This window comes from Doryrhamphus excisus, chromosome 1 (assembly GCF_030265055.1).
Source record: "Doryrhamphus excisus isolate RoL2022-K1 chromosome 1, RoL_Dexc_1.0, whole genome shotgun sequence".
Taxonomy (NCBI): domain Eukaryota; kingdom Metazoa; phylum Chordata; class Actinopteri; order Syngnathiformes; family Syngnathidae; genus Doryrhamphus; species Doryrhamphus excisus.
The window spans coordinates 2,509,957-2,536,622 of NC_080466.1; the positions used below are offsets into that span (position 1 = coordinate 2,509,957).

The following is a 26,666-nucleotide window of genomic DNA, read 5'->3' on the forward strand; positions in this document are numbered from 1 at the left end:
CATTTGGACAAAGATGTTCCATTAGCAGCCTGTTAGCTGCTTTCCTATAGGTCACCAGAGCTCTCACAGGATGTTTGCAGACATGACTAGATACACGGACATGGAGTCCAAGACGACATGGGTAGAAATCCTCAGCACTTTACACTCGCAGCAAAGCATGTAGCAAAGAATGCCACGGTTCTTAAAAGCATTGAAGACATTCTGGTAATGTTCAATCAATGTACCAAGTGTTGAATAAAATAAGTCAGAAGGACCAAGAGCTTTTTTTCCCTGGTTGGTTTTATTTTCAGTTCTTTACATTTTTAGAAAAAGAATCCAAGGATTTTGCCTCCTGTATGTTTCCGTCTGGCCTCTTCATGGTCCATGATGCCAGCTGAGGTGGTCAGTACAATGTATCTAGAGAGAACCCAAGAATTCAGGATTAGTTTTAGTTGAATATCAGAACTCCAGGATGAATGTGTTTATACCATTTGAGCAAGCAGTTATTGCTTGTAGAACTGCTTAAGCTAAACTTACATCAAGCTTGACTAAAGAATGACTTATACTTAAAGGGAAACTGCACTTTTTGGGGGAATGTTTCACATAATTTAATCCTTACGTGAAACAAATACATTCGCCCCTTTTCGGTGCATTATACCATAAGACAAGTTAATTTCAGCCAGCTTGCAATGCTGTCATTGGGATACACATTTCTACCATGAAGCCCTAAAAACCCCGCCAACAATGTCACATGGTTTGATAATGCGTGATCACAGCATATACGATACGTACACTGATGACATGTAATAGTTCGAGGCATATTGATATATACTTATGCTAGTTCCGTTAAAGCAGCAGCGGCAGCAACATTTACGGTGTCCGTTCTCCGTGGGATAGTTGTGTGTTCCAGCACAAGACGTGTGCTCTAGTCCTTGGGTAAAAAAAATACTGACGGCACGGCACACGAGCATCTTGTTGAGTCTGACACGAAATTGAGAGGTACGCATCTACTCTTCCATCTATGAATGCCGCCAAGGCAAGCGGTCAGCGAGGTGTCTAGTTAATATCAATACACAAAGGAATAATTTTGGTAGTGTTTTAAAACGTCAAAATATAGCAAGATACTGCAATTACCACATGCTATCACTGTACATGGCAATGTATGACCGCAGCATGTACTGTATATCAAATGATGAAACACCTTGGGATCTGCTGGACAAAGTAGGAGGGAAGTCTGGGCTTCCTTGCTTAAGCTACTTCTCCCGCGACCCGACCTTGGATAAGCGGAAGATGGATGATATTTTCATAAATAGAATCCATCGGTAAGTTGAAAAGTGTACCAATTCATTCAAAATATAAATGTGCAGCTTAGGACGTTTCTTTAAAACTTGGTACCTTGCAAAGGACTCGTTTAAATGTCAAGATCAAATGTTCTTCTGCTCCAAGTACAGGAAACCATACAACTTTTGACAATTAATATTTACATGACCAAAGTATTTTTTTCCTCAAAAGAGAAACAAATGACAGGTACACACTGCCATTCTTTTAAACCCGCTTTGATGTTTTAAAACAAACATCCACCTGAAGAGCTATTTGTATTGGCGGAACTAAATCTGTCTCAAAGTTCTTTAAAATTAAAGAAATAAATTAGAAGGCCATCTTGTTTCTGGTATGAGAGTCTCATCAGTCCGTATACACATTTCACAGCACCAGGGTAAATAAATAAATCTACGACGCCGTGGCTGTGCAGGCAAATATGGCTATTGTTTACAAGAACTTCCTGCATAAGTTAGTTATCGCGTGAACGTCTGCTCTTGCAAGCATAGCTTCCGCAGCCAGAGCAACACACTGACACTTTGCAGAAAGCCGGATTAGGATCAGGGCCGCTGCCGGGACGGATCCAGTGTGAGCCCGGGTTAAGGAGTGGAATTGAGATTCAGCTGCACGAGTTACACTTTAAAAGGGCTCCTTAGTCAACTACAGTAGATTCTGGGCACAAATTTAATACAGCTGCCCGAAGTCCACAAGTTGTATTCTTAAAAATGTGCTTACAAACTGTTACAAAAAGCATTAGTGTAGTTCTGCCAACAAGCGGTTGAATTAGGTGGGATTTACAAAAAAATTGTTGGGACAATTCTCAGTCAAGGTAAGAAGAACACTAGATACATTCACTGAGATCCAACAAAGACCACAGGCACAAAGCACAAATGTAGATCTAGCATATATATTTTACTTTTCAAACAGAAATGTGCAAAGTGTACTTACACACATCGATACTTCGCCTCAAACTATGATTCAGCCTGAGGGCTTTCCCTCATGGTTACTACAGCAACTGACATCATGCCAATATGACCAAAAAATGACCAATACTAGAGTGCCCTGCTAAAACTTTTTTTCATTTCAGATCCGATTCTGATTAGGTATGGGCCGGATAGCAGTTTCAAGCTATACCAAGGTATCAAAATATCACGGTTTCAAAACTGCTAAAACCGTTCCTGCAATATGAGACAAAGTGGAGGTCCAGTACAGCCACTATGTGTAAATACTTCACGTTCCATTGTATTCCTTGCAGTCGGAACTGGGCTTCGACGTGCTTAAACCACAGGCGTCTGCTGTGCTGCCGTCAGGCATAGATATAGCGCCAGCGTTAGCTGCCTCGGTAGCAGTGAGCGGCGCCAGTTGGGCCACGTTGTCGTCAGTGGCCTTATTACATCGACTAATGAAAAACAGCTACACAGCTGAGATCCCCCTAGTCCTTGCTAAAATTGCTGTTGTGATCACATGGTTTCTGCACGCAGTGCGGCTTCGGGATAGAAGTGCTGGCATGGAGTCTAGCATTGTATCAGAATGCCAATATAGAAGATTTAAATGCAGGTGGGTATAATTTGATGTTTTTGGCTTGCATATATCTATCAATATCAGTTTGATAGACCCCCGCTCTAAAACCACAACTGCAAAATGCTTACTAGTATACCAAATAGATGCTTGTCATTGCACACAAAAATGGTTGGTGGCTACTAAATATCACAACATCACTACAATTAAAAATATATTAAAGATGGCGACCAAGAAGTACAAACTGTGGCTCAGAATGCTGTGTTGAGGGTCGATGTTAATTTTGCCATGTCGCAAGGTGTTTCTGGAGCTTACAACATCTTACACGAAGGCAAAATGGGGTGCTTGATTCGCTCAAGCTAAGCAACCTACAGCATAGTATCGCCTCATTGGAAGCAGGGCTGGACAACAATAACGATGTACCGATGGCTCGGGGCAAGTTAAAACAAAATTCGGGCAAGTAAATCAGTGATATTCCCGTCGGGAAAGTGCACTTTGGCATGCCATACTGCCAAGAGTTTTTTTTTTTTTAAGCGGTTCTTGTTGGGTGTTGGCAAAACACAGACTGCGTAATTCCGGTGGTAATTTGCAAAGCAATCCTTGCAATGGACCAATCAGAATCGTTTTAGACCGCGGTCCGTAATCCACAGTCCGCGTTTTACCCACACCCGTTGTTCGCGATCAACCAATCAGCGATCGCTTGACTACGAAAACATTCATCATGGCGTCGCTGCCAACATCGTCTAATTCTGAAGGAAACAGCAAAAAGTGATGAACCAGTGCCTCCTAAACAAGTATTTTATTAGCGGTTAGCAAATCAAATGATGGCACAGGTGAGTGAATCACATTGCTGTGACAATTTGAAGTGGTCACAATGAAACACCACCCATTAGATCCAATACCAAGTGCTGATTTTGCACAAGCTACAAAATCTAGCGGTTCAATTTCTCTGTGGATTTTTCTCACCTTTGCTTCACAAATTATTGTTTGACCATTGAGCTTTTTTTCTGGATTAAAAACACTTTACTAGTACACAAATGTGTCTATTCAATGTTGTTTCATTGTGGTGCACAACTTATAAATATCACTGCTTACTACGACTACCATGTGTAAGGTATTATTTATTATATTATTTTATTTATTTGAGATTCTCATGTGATGCCACAAAAAATTACATGATATTATGGCAGTCTTCATTTTACATGGGGCAAGTAGTTCTCACCTTAAGGATTCCCTATGGGCAAGTCATTTTGGTTTTTAATGTAGAGCCCTGGGAAGGTTTCTTTTTTTCCTAATATTACTGGTTGCCAGAGCTATTTGTTAAATGTTATTGGAATTTTTCGATATAGCATCATAATTCCGTATATTGACCAATAAGTCATGGACCCGCACTATAAAGACATCAGACTTAGATGGGATATAAGGATATAGGAGGATATACACCAATAGTAAGAAACTGTCTGGGATAACAGTACCTCAATAGGAAAAAACAGATTTCACGTTTGTGCAGTAAACATATTACTGTATGGAGTAATGAGATGGATTGTCAGGTATCTTGATTCTCACCCAAACTGTCTTGAAGGCAACAGGTTATTCTGCCACTTCTCCAGATCCTTGAGCTGGAGATCGAAACGTGGACTGATCACGCCACACTGCGAGATACACACAAAGAACACCGGTTAGTATACGACAGACACTGTTCCCCAGAGGTCTGTTTTTACTGAATAATAACTCAGTAATTAAACAGCATTGTGACTTTAAAATTAAAATGCTCAGAGACAAGTGTCAAGTCTTTACCTTGTTCAGCCTTCCTGTGAGATTGACAACTATTTTTCCGGCTCTGTGGTCATCAATGATCTCAAACTCACCAATGTAACCTGCAAACAATATTAACATTAGTGCACTATTGAAACACGGTTTACTTTTCATTTTTTTCCAGTAGAAACATTATGGACCCCTACCATGCTTCATCATGACGGTTAGGAAGCGCACAATGACCTTGGAGCAGGGTCTGATGAGGACCTGGCGTTTCCCACGCTTCTCTGCATTGTTGATGCACTTCAGAGCATCTGCGAGAACGTTCATGCGCACCATGATGCCTATGATCACAAGAGGTGACATTTCACATTGTTAGTTACATTTAATTAATTCCTAACGTAAAAAAAGGTCAGATTCTCTCTAGTTTCTCACTGAGCTTTGTGTATTTAGATTGCATGACTTGGTGACTATTTTGCATGTATTTTACATCAAATGACGAGTTAGAGGTAAAGCCAATACTTAACATAATCCAAATAGGACATTAACACCACATGCAGGGCACTATGCTTGCTCGTTACACTGCAAACTGAAGTCGAGTTGTTTCGTATTTACTTTTATAAAATATATGGCAGCAATTTAATCCCGGAACACATATACAAGATATGTAGCAAGAAACCACATCGCAGCCCATCGCGAATTGACAACTTAAGATGGCCAACGACAGCGAGCTTTTACGAGGACATTCAGTGCCCCCGTCCCAACACGTATTTACATAGAACAGTCTAATCAAAAACAACATTTAGTAATGACCATAGCTCCGAAATAGCTTACGGAACTCCGCCTGTGTTCAACAAAAAACGTGGTCTACAATACAGGGACTTTGTCGTTCCTACGGCGCGTACTGGAGTGCTTGGGCTGGGCAGAGCGAAATTACGCTAAAATGGTATTCTTCAGAGGTGGAAAAACGCCATACCGATCAAAAAGAGCTCCCATACAGATACGCTTCTAAAATATTACCGCTCTGGGACATTTAAGGAGAAGATGCACAAGATATAGAGTAGATTGTGGTTAACAATATTGAAAGACACCTTACCGGTTCTGCAATATGGCGGAAAGAGGAAGTAGTACACGCTCGCGATGCATTATGGGATACGAGAAACAGCTTTTCTAGTTAAAATTTACCGTAATTCACCATTAAATACATGTCTGTTAGGTTATCATTCTATGTGTTGTTCCGTAAATTGAAATATATGTAATATGTAGCATATTTCCAAATATTTGTGGTCTTTATTTGTGGTTTAGTGTTCACGGGATTCAAATATGTGTAATTTAAGCGAGCGCCTCTGAGCGGTGGGGATGAATAACTACAAGCATTTGTTTTTTTAACAGTCGAATATTCAAGTAAATGTGATTTTTCACATAATTTTCACCCTCCTAAAATACAATTATAAATAAAATCTTAATCATTTTATTTTATGTTATGATTGTTTGTTTGATAGTGTGTAAAAAAATTAAAAAAAACACATGAAGCACACAATACAGGGACCCGGGTATGACCATAAATGCTTTATTCTTGATAAATCACTGACATTTGATTAAAGAAAGAAACAGTATTTTTTTAATGTTTTTTTTTACTGTCAGTATTATTTAACTCATGAGTTACTGTACACCAGAGACAACATATATAAAGAGACATCCTCTTGTTTGCCCATAGGAAACTCATCATACCTATAAATTACATGCAGTAAAGTGTGCGTATGAATATGTACGTATAGTCTAATAGGCTAAAGAACAGGTCAGGAAAGTAGGGGAAAAAATGAGTTAGTCAATGTGTGTTGGTCTACATGTGTAAAATTTAGATTTAGCAATATTATGTCCCTACAACAATGAATATGAATGCAAATTTGTCAACTCGTAATAGATCTCTGACTAAGTTAAAAAATGACAAGGAAGGAATTATAAAAGCAGTGCTAACTACCAACATGCTTCGCTCCATTTGCAATTACAAATAATATTAAAGTGTGTTGTTGTCTTTACCCATTGCTATACACCTCAAAAACGCTTACCCTGTACAACTTTAAAATACTTGAGACCTAAAGATCCTGTATACTATACAGATACTGTACTGTCCAGTAGAGAGCGAACAAAACCACTCAGATCCAGAAGCTAGGAGACACAGTCAGGTAAGCATAATGGAGCAACCAATACTTTCTTTACGATTTCAACGGTCACATAAAAATGAATCACATGCCTCAACAAATCTTCTGCATCTCTTCTCTGCTTATAATGTTAGCCGCCATTGCTGACTACGCCTGCCAGGAAATTGACATCTTCTTGAGGATTCAAGCCCAGCTTCCGGAGGTCAAGACCCATGGCTGCCAGCATCTGGAGTAAGGTGAGCTTCTGCTGCGTTGCCTCGTTCACCAAGGCGGGGCAGGTGGGGTTACACTGAGGCACCTGGCAGCTGTCCACCAGATTGAACGGACAACCTTTGGATGGAGTTCTGTTGTTGCGAGTGGCTTCCAGACTCCTTTCCCAGCAGTGCAGGGCCCGTGGAAGAGAAGTGCCTTTAATTTGGAAAGTCATCCAGTTTCTAAGGGAACAACAGGCGGTACATAAGTGGAGGCAAATAAAAAATGCATATAGTGTACTTTATACATAAGAGAGGCCAATACTATACACAGTGAATTCAGATCCAATTAAAATTTTAGTCAATGACAACACAACTGAACACAAAATGTCTTTCTTAAATGAATTTTTTTATTAGTAAGGGGGGGAAAAAACCAAACCGACATGGCCCTGTGTGAAAAAGTGATTGTCCCAAAATGTGGTTAGGCCACCCTTATCAGCAACAACTGCAATCAAGCGTTTGCAATAACATCCAATGAGTCTTTTACAACTCAATGGAGGAATATTGGCCCACTCATGTTTGCAGAATTGTTGTAATTCAGCATAAAGTGCCTTTTTAAGATCATGCCACAGCATCTCAATAGGATTCAGGTCAGGACTTTGACTAGGACAATCCAAAGTCTTCATTTTGTTTCTCTTCAGAAGTGGTTTTGGATCATTGTCATGCTGCAGAACCCACATAGGTTTCAGCTTGAAAACCATCACACTACCACCACCATATTTTACTCTCGGTATGATGAAATGTAATGTTACCTTTATGCCAGATGTGATGGGACACAAATTCCAACAAAGTGGAACTTTTGTCACATCAGACCACGTAGTATTTTCCCAAAAGTTTCGAGAATCATCAAGATGTGTTTTGAGAGGAGCTTTAACATTATTTTTGTTCAGCAGTGGTTTTTGTCTTGGAACAGGCCGTTTTGTCTTTCTTATGGTGGAGTCATTAAAACTGACCTTAACTGAGGCAAGTGAGGCCTGCAGTTCTTTGCATGTTGTTGTGGGGCATTTTGTGACCTCTTGGATGAGTCGTTGCTGCTCTCTTGGGGTCATTTTAGTCAGCTGGTCAATCCTGGCAAGGTTCAGGTTTGTGGATAATGGCTCTCACTGTGGTTTGCTGGAGTCCCAAAACTTTAGAAATGGCTTTATAACCCTTTCCAGATAGATAGATCTCAATTAATCTCAGTTAAGTTATGGTTTAACGCGGGAGGGCGGGCAATTACTTTATGTAGGTTTGGGTTTTTTTTCTCCCTCTCTCTTTCCATATTTGAAGTCTTTTCAGAAAACGAAGGCAATAATTAATTTTGGTGTATTGGGAAAGCAATTACAAAAGGCCAGTTTTGGATATCAATGATACTGCTCTAGGACGGTGCCAACAGACAGGCATCAATTATCATCGGAGATGCTTAGAAGAAGAAATACAGTTGAGGTAAATAGGGCTTCAAATGTGTCCACTGTGTCATCATTACAGGAATCGAGTACTCAATCATACCTTTTGGTAATTGCTGTATGCGAGAGGCAGGAAGGGGCAAATACCGCTCTGAAGAATCAGACACAAGCTCAGTTATTTTAGTGTACTTTGGTCAATGTTATTATATTGCAAAGCATTTTTTTTTTCCATTGGCAACATACGTGACATCTCTCAGGGAGTTCTTCATCTCCCTGCCCAGGTTTTGTATGTACTGCCACTGTTCCTCGCTCATGTGCTGTCCTCCGAAGTAGATGTTTTCCACCTTCAGAAGTTCCTCGTCAAACAGCCACTGCACAACAAACAGGGGGGCTGCAAAGAGAGAGAGAGATTAAAACATTAAGGTCTTTTAATTGAGGCCCTGCCTACCATTTGAGTGGACACCGAGTTGGCACGTGCTGACAGTTTTTTGGCATGTCGCTGATAATTATCCATAATGGCCTTCTACAGTCTGTATTTATAACTGTATTTAATGTACTGTAAGTATGACATCATTATCATTTCTAATAAAAATACATCTGACTTTCATACGGGAGGCACTTGCAGTAATGCTGCATCCTGGAGGGGTGAATACACTTGTCAAAATAAGAGCACCATTTGCCCCATGTCTAAGTGTATAAACAAAATAAGCATGTCATAAAAAAAATATCTTACATATGCAGCTGGACTTGTACCTTTGAGTACAGCTTCCTTCCTTCCTGTGTTACAGCTTGTGTTGAGATTTTGTAGCAATGTGCGCTAAGGCAATGAAGTTAGCCGGGCTACATCCATTTCTCAATTACTATGCAAAATTGTCCATTGAAGTATTGCATCAATAAATTTTAAAAATATATTTTTTTGTTTAATTAACTGACATTTTATTTACTAACCCAACAAGCACACACTCTATGCTGGTAAAAAAAGAAGTGTCAAATGTAAGAGATGGAATTCTAATAAATTAAATTAAAAAAAATGAATTTGGGAAAACTCCACCCTCGGGCATCTCTGTGTGGAGTTTGTATGTTCTCCCCGTGCATGCGTGGGTTTTCTCCGGGTACTTCGGTTTCCTCCCACATTCCAAAAACATGCTAGGTTAATTGGCGACTCCAAATTGTCCATAGGTATGAATGTGAGTGTGAATGGTTGTTTGTCTATGTGTGCCCTGTGATTGGCTGGGGGTGTACCCCGCCTTACGCCCGAAGACAGCTGGGATAGGCTCCAGCACCCCCGCGACCCTCGTGAGGAAAAAGCGGTAGAAAATGAATGAATGAATGAATTTGGGAAAACAGTAAATAGCTCACACAAGTAACAAGGGGAACACAAACATGGAAACACAAAACCACAAACAATCTTGGTGTTGTTGAATAAAAGAGGTAAAATACATTGCAAAACATAAAATAATTAATATCTGCTTTTGAAACTTACAGGTTAATGTTGGATACAGATTGTGGCCAAAGAAACACCGCCATTCCTCGCCTTTCTTATGCAGACGTCGACAGCCTTCAGGTATCATGCTGTTCCACAGCCTGGGAAGATACACCATTGCACACATATCACATAATCCTATCATTTCATGCTCAACATTACGCTTTAGATCCGGCCACCGTGCCGCTAATAAATACATATAATATTTTTTAATTTTTTTTATATATATACAAATGCCTGACGACACTGTGACTCTGCAACTTTTCACCAATCATCTTAAATTATTCATTCATTCATTCATTTTCTACCGCTTATCCTCACGAGGGTTGCGGGGGTGCTGGAGCCTATCCCAGCTGTCTTCGGGCGAGAGGCGGGGTACACTCTGGACTGGTCGCCAGCCAATCACAGGGCACATATAGACAAACAACCATTCACACTCACATTCATCATCTTCAATTAGTTGTGTGTATATCTACACATCAAATGCATTAACGTGAGTGAACAATGTCAATTGAAGAGAGAAGAGGCGAGTTCTGGAGCCGAATATAATGTAATTTAATTACAACAGTGACTTTTATTGTAAATGTCGATCTGAAATCAGAGAACAATGTCAACCTCAAGCTATAGCAGTATGCAGAAAGTGGGGTATCTACTGTCTCGTAACAGCACAATATCTTTACCTGTAGCCGAGCTTGATGACATCAGCAGGCAAACAGGCAACAGTTTCAGGGCAGTTGGGTGACCTCTGGTGCTGACTTTCAAGAAACCATCCAGAGTCCACGAGACCCCGGACCTGTGCCTCTGCACCGAGCTGCTCCAGCTGACTGGCCACTCTCTCGATGTTCAGCAAGACTCCCGTGCCCCCAGCGCTGCAGGATGAATAACAATGAGGCTTTTAGAGTGATGCCGACTGCTTATATCGGGTATCAAAATGACAGTTCGGTATTGATTGTCCACTTAAGAGTCACGACAGGACCTGACATCAATCCAAGGTAAAGGTAAAAGTAAAGATACTGTATATCAGATTGATACAAGCAAGATGGATATAGAATCATCTCTCAATTATCGCGGTTAATTGGTAAGTGAATTTCCACAATGTAGGATTCCCTATTAATAAATGGAACATTTATTAAGTAATTTTTAAACCATTATTAGACTCATGTACACGTGAAAAAAGACCTTTACAGTCCTGTTTTTCACATCAACTTTATATCGCTCAACTGTAATGTGCAGGCTACAGGATGTCGCTTATCCTCATAAGGGGTCCCAGCTGAAAGCCCCAGGTGTTAAATGCCCCGCCCGCTACTGTCATAATCATAATCCAGAGGTAGGGAACCTATGGCTCGGGAGCCAGGTAATCCAATCCAATCCAATCCACTTTATTTATATAGCACATTTTATAAACAGAGTTTCCAAAGTGCTGCACAGACGAGTAAAAATAAAAAGTAATAATCCAAAACTAAAAGAGCATTTAAGAAATAGAATAGTAAAATAGATATTAAAATATTAAAAACAAGAAACAAAGCAATAAAAGTATAAAAAATAGAACCAATTACAATAAAAACAAAGAACTAAAAGACACAGGACCATACGACTCACTCTGAGTTAAAAGCCAGAGAATAAAAGTGGGTTTTAAGACGAGACTTAAAGCTTTCGATATTGGGGGCCTTTTTTTACTTGGGAGGGCAGAGAGTTCCATAGTTTGGGGCCGACCACAGAAAAGGCTCGGTCCCCCCTGGTCTTAAGTCTCGTCTTGGGCACCACAAGTTGGAAGGGCTCTTTTGATGACACTATCTGGCTCTCAAGCATTTCTTACCACAATAAAAATGTATTTTTGCTAACATTTTAAAGTAAACATCACAGAAATCACTGTTAAAAATAATATTAAAAATCAAAACTTTCTTATGCATTTTAATTCGTCCATCTATTTTCTACTGCAATACGGCCGACCATATCCATCTTTCCTTATGATATTTTCCAGGTCAAACACCAAAACTTGATTATTACTGGGTAATGCGGTAGTCTACCTCGGTCATTGAGATGTAAAAAAACATGTAAATGTAAACTTTCCTCCTTTAGTCAAATAGCTAAAGCTGCAGAACCAAGCCTTCTGGTGAAGATGGCCAAAAGAATGAAATACGTGTACTGAATACGGTTCAAAACTGTGCAGCAGCAGAAGTTGCATTAATGGCAGCAAGTATTTGATTTATTATTAGACACTGCGCTGCTCACGAAAGTGTGCTGGCCACACCCCATTGGCGTGGGGTAGTGTGCCTGGTCTACGTAATTAGAGCCCATTATATCTAAAACTGTTGGTCTTACATAAAAAAGCACACATTTTATTGCATTCAAAATGTATATGGCTCTCACAGATCCACATTTTAAAATATCTGGCCTTCATGGCTCTCTTAGCCAAAAAGGTTCCCGACCCCTGTCATAATCAATCACAAAATTATTCACTAATGTTGAGTAATTTTAACAAAAAAGTGTCATTGTCGGTAATACATTCTGTGTATTTACTTGGTTATTCGATGATGCCAAAATTCGAGGCATCGCCCACCCCTAATGTGAACCAGGGTGTCCTTTAAGAGACATTATGTCACTGTACTGTTATGTCACAGGGACAGGATGTCTGTGAGGACTGTGACGGTTAGAGGCAGCCTGGTAATGATGCCATTATGAAGCCATTATTTTTTTCATAACTAAGTAAGTGCTATAATACAGTAAACCTCGGATATATCGGATTTGGATATATCGGAAATTCGCTCACAACGGACAGATAAAAAAGAAACGATTTTTCTGTAATGCATTTCCAATAAAAATTCATTGCATATATCGGATTTTTTATAACGGATTTCGCCTATTTCGGACAAAATCTCCAGTCCCGTTCCAATGCATTTCCATGAAATTTCCCTCGCATATATCGGATGGCCGCATCGTGGCGCTCCGATTCGCCGAATCGTGACAGGCCGCTATACGACGTCATTTTCAGCGTTTGCAGCGTTGCCTGCGCGTCCAGGTACATTGGAAACATAGTCAAGGAAGTGCCTTTTTATAACGGATAAAATCCGATTTACGCATATACCGGATATAAATCCGATATATGCGTAAAACGGACATTTTCCGGTATACGCATATAACGGATTTCGCTTATATCGGACAAAACCAGTGGGAACAATTGAATCTGATATATCCGAGGTTTACTGTATGAAGCAAAATGAGCTCACCTCTCGCCAGAGAGCATGACAACCTTGGCCTGTTTGATTCCTTTTGGGACGAGATCTTTGATGACCTCTCGGATGATGAGTGATCCCAGGAAAACATTCTCAGCTGTCAATGCAGATGATGTACAAAAATGCTGTAATTATGAACAAATGTGTTTTTTTTTTAAAACAGACAACATACTTGCGTTTCTACTGCGTTCTTTTTCTCTCAGTTGTCGTGCTTTTGGAGCTGGGGGCGGGACAGGCCCATTGCCACTCCAAACATCGCTGGAGCAATATGGGATGAATCTGCAAATAAGCACATGTTCACATTTGTTAGCTCTTGTGTACAAAGGTAATAATTCCTGTCTTCAAACAAGACAAGGGAAAAAACAGATGTAAATATTCTTTCCCATTCAGGAAACAGAAAACAGCCACAACAAATCAATCTCCTTCATCCGACCCTGTCTTCTGCATCTGTCTCTCTAACACCAACTACCCTCATGTCCTCCTTCACTACATCCATAAACCTCCTCTCTCCTCTGGACATGTCCCAACCATCTCAGTCTGGCCTCTCTGACTTTATCTCCAAGGCCTCGAACATGTAATGTCCCTCTGATGTACTCCTTCCTGATCCTATCCATCCTGGTCACTCCCACTGAGAAGCAATATATTCACTATCTCTCCTCTGGACATGTCCCAACCATCTCAGTCTGGCCTCTCTGACTTTATCTCCAAGGCCTCTAACATGTAATGTCCCTCTCATGTACTCCTTCCTGATCCTATCCATCCTGGTCACTCCCACTGAGAACCAATATATTCACTATCTCTCCTCTGGACATGTCCCAACCATCTCAGTCTGGCCTCTCTGACTTTATCTCCAAGGCCTCTAACATGTAATGTCCCTCTCATGTACTCCTTCCTGATCCTATCCATCCTGGTCACTCCCACTGAGAACCTCAGCATCCTCATCTCCGCTACCTCCAGTTCTGCTTCCTGTCTTTTCCTCAGTGGCACTGTCTCTAGACCAGTGGTCTCAAACACGCGGCCCGCGGGCCAAATGCGGCCCGCAAGACGCTAGTTTGAGGCCCCCACCTTGATGCCAAAGTTTAATGTTGAAATGACAGCTTAAAGCTGTGTGCACACCGGACACAATTAACATGATTTTGTCCCGCCCGTACTGTTACCCTACCCTGTTACCCCGCCCTGTTTTGCTTTGGATTAGCAATGAAGCTAAAGGCTTATGACGCTGGGTACAAATAAATGCAGGAAATGATTTGGAATAAAAGGGAAAATACACGTCAAGATAAAGCATCTCATCAAACATGTTGTTTAAGTTACGACGCTGCTCCCAGATGGAACTGAGTACGATGCTAACTTGCTAATTGGGTAAAATTAATAATAATAAAATCCCTCTGATGTACTCCTTCCTGATCCTATCCATCCTGGTCACTCCCACTGAGAACCTCAGCATCCTCATCCTCTGCTACCTCCAGTTCTGCTTCCTGTCTTTCTCTCAGTGGCACTGTCTCTAGACCAACAAAATTCTCAAGTTCACCTTCTGTATCTCTTCTCTCTGTAACCTCACTCTTCCACTTGGGTCCCCTCTCATTCACACACATGTACTCCGTCTTGCTGCGGCTAATCTTCATTCCTCTACTTTTCAGGGCAAACCTCCACAAAATGCAAATCAAACATGTACATATAGTAACACAATCAAATAGCGACAACAAGCCGTCAACATTGAATATCAAAAAAGCCATATGTGTATCAATTTTGTAGTTTCCAGTTTAGGAAGGAGGAGATTTTATGTTAAAAGTCCAACGGTGCTGTATCTTTATGGCTCTAAAAATATATAAGGACACCACTACTATTACTTAAGATGGTTGAAAACTCATTAAGATTCTCGTAGACTGCTGTCACTCAAGCATGGATATCGTTACCATTGTGACATTAAAAGATTGGAAATTTACAGCCAACTATTTAAACGGGGCGATACAGGGATGACACTGGCATGGCCATTTCCTCAAATATGTAATACAGTAAACCTCGGATATATCGGACTCGGATATATCGGAAATTCGCTCACAACGGACAGATAAAAAAGAACCAATTTTTCTGTAATGCATTTCCAATAAAAATTCATTGCATATATCGGATTTTTTATAACGGATTTCGCCTATTTCGGACAAAATCTCCAGTCCCGTTCCAATGCATTTCCATTCAATTTCCCTCGCATATATCGGATGGCCGCATCGTGGCGCTCCGATTCGCCGAATCGTGACAGGCCGCTATACGACGTCATTTGCAGCGTTGCCTGCGCGTCCAGGTACATTGGAAACATAGTCAAGGAAGTGCCTTTTTATAACGGATAAAATCAGATTTACGCATATACCGGATATAAATCCGATATATGCGTAAAACGGACATTTTCCGGTATACGCATATAACGGATTTCGCTTATATCGGACAAAACCAGTGGGAACAATTGAATCCGATATATCCGAGGTTTACTGTACATTATTAGTACATTTGTACTACATTATTACTTTTGATGATGCCATTAACTCGGTTTACAGTAAGTCCAGTTTTTACAAAACCTCATGTGCACACAATTAGCCCACAATTCCCAGTATAAGAGTGCATGGAGGTTCTTACACAATGTTTGCATTATGCCAGTAGGGATTCTCTGCTGCTTGGGATGACAGTATTCCACTCCCTGTAAATAAAGCATTCCGAGATGAAATAGTTCCTTCCCTCTAAAATATGCCAGTGTGTACAACAAAACACAATAATCCTACCGCTTTTCGTCAAGGGCCAACCCGATGAGCTCATCAGTCGAGGGGTATTTTGGTATCTGGAATCACAGGTCTCTTTGCTGTAGCAGAACCAGCCACCTAAAAATAGCAGAGACTAATATTAATGGGAGCCGCGTGCAACTTCATCAGTCTTATGTGATGAATGGGAGTCAGAGGGCGATGCACCTGCAGCCTAGGCTCAAGCAAGTGTCCCTTACTTTGAAGACTATGAATTCCGATTACATATTTAGCAGTTTTTCTTAGGAATCTGCGTCAAATTAACACCGTCTTATTGAACTTTTAACATTAAAACAAATGTAAAATAATAATGCACAGTTCTCACAGAAGCCAGACAGCAACCAAAAAAGGAGAAAAACAGAGTATGACATCCCCATCTAAATTCCAGTGGGGGTGTCAACGCCCGAAGAAGCTGACCTCCAGGGGACCAAATTAACCAGAGTGTTTTTTTTTAAATACTCACCTTCCAGAAATACCAACCACCTGCGGCTTCCTCTGTTCTCTTTTAGGTAAAACCTGTAGAACCACAAATAATCTTCAACATGCACACGCAGGCAGCCCAAATGTATGTGAGGTCATATTAAAGCCTGGTGTAACATCTCAAATTGTATTTCTAAGAAAAGTAAATATCTTACCCAGCCGGCGTCCCATCATTACATGTAACGTGCGCGTTCTTGAGAAAGTTCAGCCTTATTTCATCTGATGGTTTTTTGGCTGCTTGGGCTCCTGCAGCAGCGCTATCCTGTGTCGGTTCGCCTCCACCTGGACCTCCGGTTGTTCTGCTGTTTGAAACACTTCCAGCAGGGAGCTGAGGCACGAGTGAAGGCTGGACCGCATTGCCTGCTTGGCTTGCATGTGTAGATTTCTTGCTGGGTTTCACTTTTGTAACCCCGTTGGAGATTTTGCACAGAAGAAGCAAAACAACGATGTGGCCAAGTAACCTCATATCTGCGGACCGTGCAATGTAGAAGTTATTTTTCACAATCGGATATGAAGTCTTAAAAAATAAGAAACGGACATACTCTTAGTGAAGTACCTCAAAGGTTGCCTTGAGGAGACGCTGAGAGGAGAGGTAAATCTCAAAGAAGGATGCCAGTCATGTGCGGTGATGTTGTTTTCAATGAAGCCTGCAAATTACCGGTGAGCTTTATAGTAGCACCACAAGTGTCAAGAGTTCCTCCCATTTTTTTTTTCTGAAGCTCCTGCTGACGACACACAACAAGGGGAGGTACTGGACGATGAGTGGTGAAAAGAAAAGTATTCATATTTGAAGCCTTTGCACACCTTCAACAGCAAAGCGCTTTGCCATCTGACCACCACGACTCAAGAACATGCCTGCCTCGCCCCCGTTCCTACTCCGATTGTCAGCGTTTTGATTTAAACATCTATACATGGTCGGGATAGCCAATGCATGGTATGTGACCCCCCCATAGGTCACACACCTCATATACTGTCCAACACAGCATTCAATTGTACCATTCAAACGGCATAGCATTAAGACTAATGGTTTTAATAGCTATTTTACTATGCACTCAAATATAATATAATATAATGTATATAACCCCACTTCCTATTTTCAATTAATACCTCAGCCAGCTGGCCTATTTGGAAATATAGGCAAAAAACGAACACTGTGCGCTGGCATAAAACGAACAAAATTGGTCTACTGGCTATTGGCCTGGTCTGCGAAATTAGAGCCCACAGAGTGCAGATCTCCACCAAGTGCCGTAGTTTCCCCATATTTTGATTTACACCATAAATATTAGTCCTACATTTATTTATTCCACTATCTGGATCAGTCTTGAGAACCTGTTGGAAACTGTAATTTTTTCCCCCAAGTGTTCTGACATTTTTTTTGTGGAATTATACGCACAAATGCCAAAAAATGGTACTATCTTGCGATGTTAAAGAATACATTAAAAAAATTCCTGGATCCAGACGGTGATCCGGGTCACCTCCAAAATGTAATCAGTTCTTCCATATTCTGTTTCCGCCAGTTCCTGAAAATTTCATCCAAATCCATTCATAACCTTTCAAGTTATTTTGAACACAAACAAACGGATAAACGCCTGCAAAAATATATACAGTAAACCTCGGATATATCGGACTCGGATATATCGGAAATTCGCTCACAACGGACAGATAAAAAAGAACCGATTTTTCTGTAATGCATTTCCAATAAAAATTCATTGGATATATCGGATTTTTTATAACGGATTTCGCCTATTTCGGACAAAATCTCCAGTCCCGTTCCAATGCATTTCCATTAAATTTCCCTCGCATATATCGGATGGCCGCATCGTTATGCTAATCTTGTTGATGTCACTGGCTATTGTCTTTCTCCTGGCTCCAGATTTAGGACAAATATAAAAGTGAGTGACGTCAATAATACTAGCACAGCAGTGAATGAGATCTTAACCTCACTATTGGAAATAACGTAGGCCTGACGGGCGTAACAGGGCCTAGCTTAATTAACAATTTGTTATGCTCAGAGTCCAATAAAGTTAAATTCTCATTACCTTACGTCTCTTTTCATTGCCCAGTCCAGGTACATTGGAAACATAGTCAAGGAAGTGCCTTTTTATAACGGATAAAATCCGATTTACGCATATACCGGATATAAATCCGATATATGCGTAAAACGGACATTTTCCGGTATACGCATATAACGGATTTCACTTAAATCGGACAAAACCAGTGGGAACAATTGAATCCGATATATCCGAGGTTTACTGTACTATCTTGCGATGTTAAAGAATACATTAAAAAAATTCCTGGATCCAGACGGTGATCCGGGTCACATATCGTAATCAGTTCTTCCATATTCTGTTTCCGCCAGTTCCTGAAAATTTCATCCAAATCCATTCATAACCTTTCAAGTTATTTTGAACACAAACAAACGGATAAACGCCTGCAAAAATATATACCTATATGTATATTTGAAGAGCTTGCAACCAAAAGGCGCTAAATCCAATTTTCACTAAGTTGCATGTTTTTCATGAGTTTAATAGACCTCTGTCATGTGTATCCAAATCACATATTTTGGTCTTGAAATCATTTTAAAAAATATGAAAAAAAAGTGATATGAAATGTATGCTTTCAACCAAAAGGCGCTATTTCCATTTCAGATTTCAACCAAAAGGAGCTAAATCCCTTTCTTTATTCTGATTGGCCCAAGTTTCCCATCTATTGATAATCTGACCAATCAGAGAGAAGAATACAATTGGCACTGCACATACAGAAAGCCAGTATCAGTGATAGTATGATATATGATAGTTACAGTATGTTATGCAATTCAGGAGAACACAAATTGTGTTTTTACAGTATTCTGTAACATGGAAGTTTTTTTTACGCCATAAAAGGCATGTCTCTACCTTGACACCTCCAACTTTCATGAGAAACATTATTTTACTTGTACTAAAAAAACATACAATGTAAAGAGTTTGTAATGAGATGATTTTTGTCAAATTTATTTCAGCCAAAAGGCGCTAAATCAAAAAAAAAAAAGAATTAAAAAAAATATATAAAATACATGGTGTGTGCAGGATTTTTATAGCATGCATTTTTATGACCTATATTGATAGCTCTTTCATTTGCAATATAGACTTGATGACCAAATAGATTGATATGTGCGTAATTAAAAATCATTGATTTTCTCGAAATCAGTCAAAATGGATTTAGCGCCTTTTGGTTGCAAGCTCTTCATTTATAACCTAATTGGCGCCCATCATTTCTACACGTTGTTTTAGCGTATATAGGCATTTAGTATAACTTTCGTATATAGTTTATTTACCTTTTGTATATCATTCTTGCATTCTTCCAATTGTTTTATGATAATTGTTGTATTTCTGTATTACTATTATTTTAAAAAAAAACTTCCATTAGAAAGGCAATAACAATGCTCAATTTTGACTGTCAAAGAGAGATTAATTAATATACGTATAGTGTATGTTTATTATTTTGGTTATAGTGATTCAACCATGTTTTAAATATTTTGACTGGCTCATGTATTGTAGCTAAATAATCTAAAAATATATATTAGAAAGACATTACAAGCACACCCTAATTTGCGTTTTTTTACCCGACGGGAAAAAAAATGTCCACAGTTATTGCGTTGGTGACATTCCTTTCCTTGCAGATTGAGTTGTGTCATCCGGGTTTTTATCTGTAACTGTGTCTCCATCCCACAGATTCTTGGAGACAGAGAAAGACTATTTGAAACGGATCCGCTGCCGTTCCCCTTGGATGACTGCAGGGGTGACATCAAAGGATCAAACCCCACGAGCCTCGGAGCTCTGAAATTCTCATCAATGAAATGCACGCCATCCCAACTTGTCAATCACAGAAAATGATGGATGTTTGGAAGGCCAAGTATAAAAAAAAACTGTAAAACTGTAACTTTCAACTATATCAGGAAAGAAAACAAAGCTACTACAAAAACATATCAGTATGAGCTATGTGCAAATGGATCACTGTACTGAAATTGATCTACTGAACATTTCTTCATTCCTTCAGTTGTCTAGACAATCTTCCAAGAAATCAGCGCTAAATCTTTTCAACAGATACCTCAAGTAGCTGAAAAATGACAGAGGAAGCAGTAAATCCATCACATTTGCACCAGAATGTCAGGAACAGAAATGGTATTGCTGCTATTTGCCTTTTTTTTTTTTTTTTAATATATTGGAATATTTTTACTCCGATACACACAAGTGAACGTGTGCTTTGACTGACTCAATCTTTCCAGCACATTTGTGCTTATTTTAGTTATTTTATGTTTTTAACCCTTGTATTATGTTACGGGTCAATTTGACCCGTTTCAGTTTTTGTGTTGACCAAAGTACTGGTTATCCTTTCTTTTTCTTCATGAAATTTTGTGACTTTTCCTCATCTAGGGTCATTAACACAAAAACTGAAACGGGTCAAATTGACCCGTAACATAATACAAGGGTTAAATGTATTTTTAAAAATTGTAATTAAAAAGAATACCTTGTGTTATTTTTTATTAATATGAACAGTTCAGTTTTTTCTCATCACATTATGATTTTGCTCCATTTATCCATTTATATACACATGGCTTTCATTTCAATGCAGACCTACCAACATGTACAAAAATATAGTACTCAACATGTGACTCTTGAATATGCTTGTTTGCTCTCCATTTTGTTGCATTTTCCTGGTTCAGATAAATGAATAATATCATCAGTTTCTCGAGTATAGACAATGGTAATTAAAGTCAGTAGAGTAGCTGGAACTAATCGACATTTCATTCGTTTTATTGCAAATGTTGATCGTAGATTGAAGAAGAAGGCATTCACAGAGGTTGACTGTACGCCCTCTGAAGGATGGGAAATGTATGTATTGTATTGTTTTTAAAGGTGCCTATCTGATAAACTGTGCCCCTCTCAGCCAATTTACCATGACACAGGGTGCGCTTCGCCTGCGCCCCGAATAGACCAGGTCGGAACTGGCAAATTTTCTCCACACTTTTGACATGCTGGTTTGTCATGAAATTGTCACTGCACCAAGCTGAAAATGTGGACACCTCCCTTGGTGCGCCGCCACGCCCATCTTGGTGCAGTCCAGTCTACCAAATTGGCTGCGTACAAATAATCACAGCATGGGCAGCATGCGGCATGCTCTGTCACCACCCTGCGCCTCGCCACAAAATTAGTCTTAAAACCGTAAATCTGGACTAATAAAGGCAATAAATCTTATCTTAACAATAATTCCATGCAGCAGCATAGATAGTCTCCATAAGGGGGCTAAATGTTTATACAAGTACAGTACCCATTTCAATGCCCTAATAGGCAATAAAATAAAAATCCATAAAAATAAAATAAAATCCACCGTCCTGCACACTCGGGGGCTCACACCTGTGACTATGCAGTCCAACTACATGAGAGTTAAATGGAGTAGTACTAGCCGGTGTGCAAAATGCCAATGACAATCAATCCTCCAAAGCAGCTCTAAAGTGTCGGGGAATGTGGTTCACTTAACAAGAAACGAAAAGCTGTCCTTAAAACTAGGCATTAAAAGACATTTTGAGTTGTGGACACATTATGATAACAGCAATAGATGGAATTATATTATATTATTATGGTGTAACATTCAGAGAAAATAATACATATAGACACTCGCTCAGGGGTGGGCAAACTTTTTGACTCATGGGCCGCATTGAGTTAACAAAATTGTGCGGGGGGCCAGAACATATATTTAACACACATGATTTTATGCTTATAATTTTAATAAATTTAATAATTTTAATGATGTTTAATATTTTTTAATATTTTTTAATAAGTTTTAATAAGTTTTAATAATTTTTAATAATTTGTAATAATTTATAATAATTTATAATATTTTTTAATATTTTTTAAATAATTTTTAATAATTTTTAAATATTTTTTAAATAATTTTTTAATAGTTTTTTAATAGTTTTTTAATAATTTTTAATAATTTTACGCCTTGAATTATTTGTCTAATTTTAATTGTCATACTATCAGCTATATGTTCTTGTTTCCTTTTTTTCAGGAGCACTTTAAACATCAGACCACATCAAACTACGATTTTTTTTAATTTTTTTTTTTACTGAATAAGACATCCGACTTGAAAGTCATGTTGCCAGCTGGTATGTTAAAAGTTGAAATACTTAAAAGCAACTGGCGGGCCGGATTCAAACGTTTGGTGGGCCGCATGTGGCCCCCGGGCCGTAGTTTGCCCACCCCTGCACTAGCTGAAGCTTTAGCTTCATTTTGAAAGCATACTAAACACAAACATACACTTGATGATAGATCATTTGAAAATATAGTCGACAGAAATGTACTATGGACTTGAAGGGAGCATGTGGAAGCAGAATTTAGAGAATGATATTGTGAATGATATTGTATATATCTTGTATATATCTTGTTAAATTGTCTTTTTTTACTCTATTTTTATATATATATTTTTTTTTAATTTTAATTTATTTATTTATTTAGTTTTTTAAACTTGACTACTGCACTGAAAGGAGAAGCTCTGCAATCTCGTTGTACATCTTGTATAATGACAATAAAGGCCATTCCATTCCATTCCATTAACCGTATGTCACAAAAATGATGAAAAAAACGGCATGTTCACCTCATACCAGAAATTCCTGAATTTACATGGTGTCTGGAGGCCTATAATATCCCATATCCCAGTCTGCAGTCTGCCGTGAATTGAGTGAGCTACTGTTCTGACAAGGGGGGGACACAATGTACTCCAGCAGGGATCAACGACCTTTTTGAAACCCAGAACTACTTCTTGGGTACCGATTCATGTCTTTGATACACACTTCTGAAATTTACCTCAATTTACCTTGAACTATATACGGTATTATTAATGATTTTAGTAAAGATTAATTCTAGTGGTTAGCGCGCAGACCTCACTGCTAGGAGACCAGGGTTCAATTCCACCCTCGGCCATCTCTGTGTGGAGTTTGCATGTTCTCCCCGTGCATGCGTGGGTTTTCTCCGGGTTTCCTCCCACATTCCAAAAACATGCTAGGTTAATTAGCGACTCCAAATTGTCCATAGGTATGAAAGTGAGTGTGAATGGTTGTTTGTCTATATGTGCCCTGTGATTGGCTGGCCACCAGTCCAGGGTGTACCCCGCCTTTCACCCAAAGACAGCTGGGATAGGCTCCAGCACCCTGTGAGGATAAGCGGTAGAAAATGAATGAATGAATGAATGAATAAACACTGTATGGCCGCACGGCGGTTGAGTGGTTAGCGCGCAGACCTCACTGCTAGGAGACCAGGGTTCAATTCCACCCTCGGCCATCTCTGTGTGGAGTTTGCATGTTCTCCCCATGCATGCGTGGGTTTTCTCCGGGTACTCCGGTTTCCTCCCACATTCCAAAAACATGCTAGGTTAATTAGCGACTCCAAATTGTCCATAGGTATGAATGTGAGTGTGAATGGTTGTTTGTCTATATGTGCCCTGTGATTGGCTGGCGACCAGTCCAGGGTGTACCCCGCCTCTCACCCAAAGACAGCTGGGATAGGCTCCAGCACCCTGTGAGGATAAGCGGTAGAAAATGAATGAATGAATGAATGAATAAACACTGTATGGCTAGCAAGTGGTTAGCGCGCAGACCTCACTGCTAGGAGACCAGGGTTCAATTCCACCCTTGCATGTTCTCCCCGTGCATGCGTGGGTTTTCAACGGGTACTCCGGTTTCCTCCCACATTCCAAAAACATGCTAGGTTAATTGGCGACTCCAAATTGTCCATAGGTATGAATGTGAGTGTGAATGGTTGTTTGTCTATATGTGCCCTGTGATTGGCTGGCGACCAGTCCGGGGTGTAGGAAAAAACGGTAGAAAATGAATGAATGAATGAATGAATAAACACTGTATGCTTATGATTTGGACCAGGTAAGGGAGGACTAAGACAATACCTTAGAGTTTAGCCTACGTTAGCATGGTGATATAGCCACTTTAAAAGACAGCCACCCTCATTGAGCAGGCAAGCACAGTCGTACACTGAACACACCTCGCTTCGCAGTATACGCCCTAATTTACATCTTAAATGGCTTAAATTTAGCCTTTGGTTTATTATAATGAGTAATATGAGTGTACAACCACTTCTCAATTTAAATAGCGCAATATACAAAACCGCTATTACAATAGATTGATGCATTGTGGTGGCACAAATACACTGTAAATGCGCTGTCCACAACATAAAAAACAAAGGAACTGCTTTTTACCTTAAACAGGAACACATCGGTGATCATGTCTTACAGTATTCATGTCTTCCCACCATTGAAATCCACTCAAATGGTATACGCATGCATGAAGCTAACGACAAAGTGCTCATTGATAATGTCTATTATTATTATCTAACTATTGTTTCTAACAAGAGTGGATAAATTAGAATACGAAATAACCAAGTTATTCACGTTTTTAAGTCCATGCTGTTAGCCAAACATGAAATGTTAAGTCAACTCTGACACCTGCGGGATTCCCCTGGTGCATTCAGGTGCCCGTCGAGTGTCGTAAATGGGAGCTGCATTTAATCACATGTTAACTTAAAGCAGTAGAAGATTATGGACACTTGTAAAACAATCTTTGTATAAATGTTTAAAGTATTTTTCAAATATAGTGTCATTCCCTGTTTACATGTAATTGTGATTTAAACAAGAATAACAAAGGGAAAAAATGTCATGCAGCTCGCAGGTAAGTGCTGCTATTTGGACTATTTTTAGAATAAGCTGGCGGGAGACTCATGTGGTTTTCGGAGCGACCTGTTGCAAGAAGGCACATTATGGGTGACCCCTGATTCAGACCATACATGCACGAATAATAAAGACGCTAATGTGATGTTCGAGGTGTCAGTGAAAGCATCTCGCGATCTGTGCACAGACTAGAGGGGTGCTTGTTTTAGAGTTTCTAGTCACTGAGTCAAACAATGTGGCTCTTCCGTCCTTCCCCCTCCTCTCTCTGTGTTTGACAGTCTTTAAGAATGGTAAAAGTTATGTTAAATGTGGCATGTGACCAAATATTGCAGTTTTGTTATCCATCACCTGAAGCATGCAATGACATCATGTACCAGGTATGACTACTGCAGGCGGTAAAAATGTTTACTGTTTACTATTCATAGAAATGCCTGGCTGAGTGTGGATGTTTTGAGGCCCTTGCTGCTGTATATGAATAGTTGACCTGGATAACCCAAAAGGAAGAAAAAGGGGGTGGTGGGCAAATTGGTTGAAATGACATGGAATGACCCATTGGCAGGTTAGCATTCGTGTTACATAAACATGAATAAGAACCCATTTACGATTTTAAATTGTATGAAGAAAGGATTTCATAAATGTAATATATGGAGTGTTCTCCTCGTGCATTTTCTCCGGGTATTCCGGTTTCCTCCCACATTCCAAAAACATGTTTTTAATTGGTTCGTTGGCGACTCCAAATTGTCCATAGGTATGAACGTGAGTGTGAATGGTTGTTTGTGTATATGTGCCCTGTGATTGGCTGCCGACCAGTCCAGGGTGTGCCCCGCCTCTCGCCCCAAGACAGCTGGGATAGGCTCCAGCACCCCCACATTCCAAAAACATGCTAGGTTAATTAGCGACTCCAAATTGTCCATAGGTATGAATGTGAGTGTGAATGGTTGTTTGTCTATATGTGCCCTGTGATTGGCTGGCGACCAGTCCAGGGTGTACCCCACCTCTCGCCCCAAGACAGCTGGGATAGGCTCCAGCACCCCCGCGACCATTGTGAGGATAAGCGGTAGAATATGAATGAATGAATTTCGTCAACTTTTATAATGTAGTTTGCAATAAACCAACATAAAAAAACACTTTTTAAAATGAATCTCTATTTAAAAGTACGTCTTAAAAAATTAATGTAATTTGTTGAGAATTTTTTAATGCAACTGATATTTCACAATCACAAAAACGAATAGTTGGATGATCAGATTAATACCGCTTGTTTGTATAATCCAATGCAGGAAAAAAAATCATACAAACGACCTGATGCCGTGTGGCCACGCAGTGCCCGAGTGGTTAGCATGTTGGCCACACAGTCAGGAGATCGGGAAGACCTGGGTTCGAATCTCCGCTCCACATTCCAGAAACATGCATGTTAGGTTAATTGGCGACTCTAATAAGCCCCAGCATACCCTAACGACGCTAATGAGGAAAGCGGTATAGAAAAAAAATTAGAGCCATTCTGAATCTTACTTTTTGCCCCTCTTGTGTAGACTCAAAATATGTGTAATGGTTAATTTAATAAAATTCAAACAAAGAATATACTCCATCTACAGTATACATTGTGCT

The 26,666-nt window shown here is 39.8% G+C and overlaps 2 protein-coding genes across 7 annotated transcripts; both read right to left on the minus strand.

Annotated features, from left to right (window-relative positions):
• Positions 1-261: 261 nt before the first annotated feature.
• rps15a (ribosomal protein S15a) lies at positions 262-5,806 on the minus strand. Of its 2 annotated transcripts, none has more exons than XM_058070687.1 (5): positions 5,666-5,806; positions 4,776-4,913; positions 4,612-4,691; positions 4,381-4,466; positions 262-396 (listed from the first exon to the last, which is right to left on the minus strand). In XM_058070687.1, exons 2-5 carry the CDS (start codon positions 4,906-4,908, stop codon positions 303-305), a joined length of 393 nt encoding a protein of 130 aa, XP_057926670.1. In that variant the 5' UTR covers positions 4,909-4,913; positions 5,666-5,806; the 3' UTR covers positions 262-302. The 2 variants fall into 2 exon arrangements, with proteins under 2 accessions (XP_057926670.1, XP_057926677.1); XM_058070694.1 differs by having other exon boundaries at positions 5,546-5,666.
• Positions 5,807-6,155: 349 nt separating this feature from the next.
• On the minus strand, positions 6,156-25,887 carry notum2 (notum pectinacetylesterase 2). Of its 5 annotated transcripts, none has more exons than XM_058089843.1 (13): positions 24,594-25,887; positions 16,906-16,996; positions 16,505-16,817; positions 16,333-16,385; positions 15,855-15,950; positions 15,712-15,772; positions 13,256-13,362; positions 13,078-13,180; positions 10,531-10,719; positions 9,851-9,951; positions 8,611-8,758; positions 8,471-8,518; positions 6,156-7,165 (listed from the first exon to the last, which is right to left on the minus strand). In XM_058089843.1, the coding sequence occupies exons 3-13, from the start codon at positions 16,813-16,815 to the stop codon at positions 6,862-6,864; spliced, it is 1,521 nt and encodes a 506-aa protein (XP_057945826.1). In that variant the 5' UTR covers positions 16,816-16,817; positions 16,906-16,996; positions 24,594-25,887; the 3' UTR covers positions 6,156-6,861. The 5 variants fall into 5 exon arrangements, with proteins under 5 accessions (XP_057945826.1, XP_057945812.1, XP_057945806.1 ...); XM_058089829.1 differs by having other exon boundaries at positions 16,892-17,071; XM_058089823.1 differs by having other exon boundaries at positions 6,157-7,165; positions 16,906-17,071.
• Between the last annotated feature and the right edge of the window lie 779 nt (positions 25,888-26,666).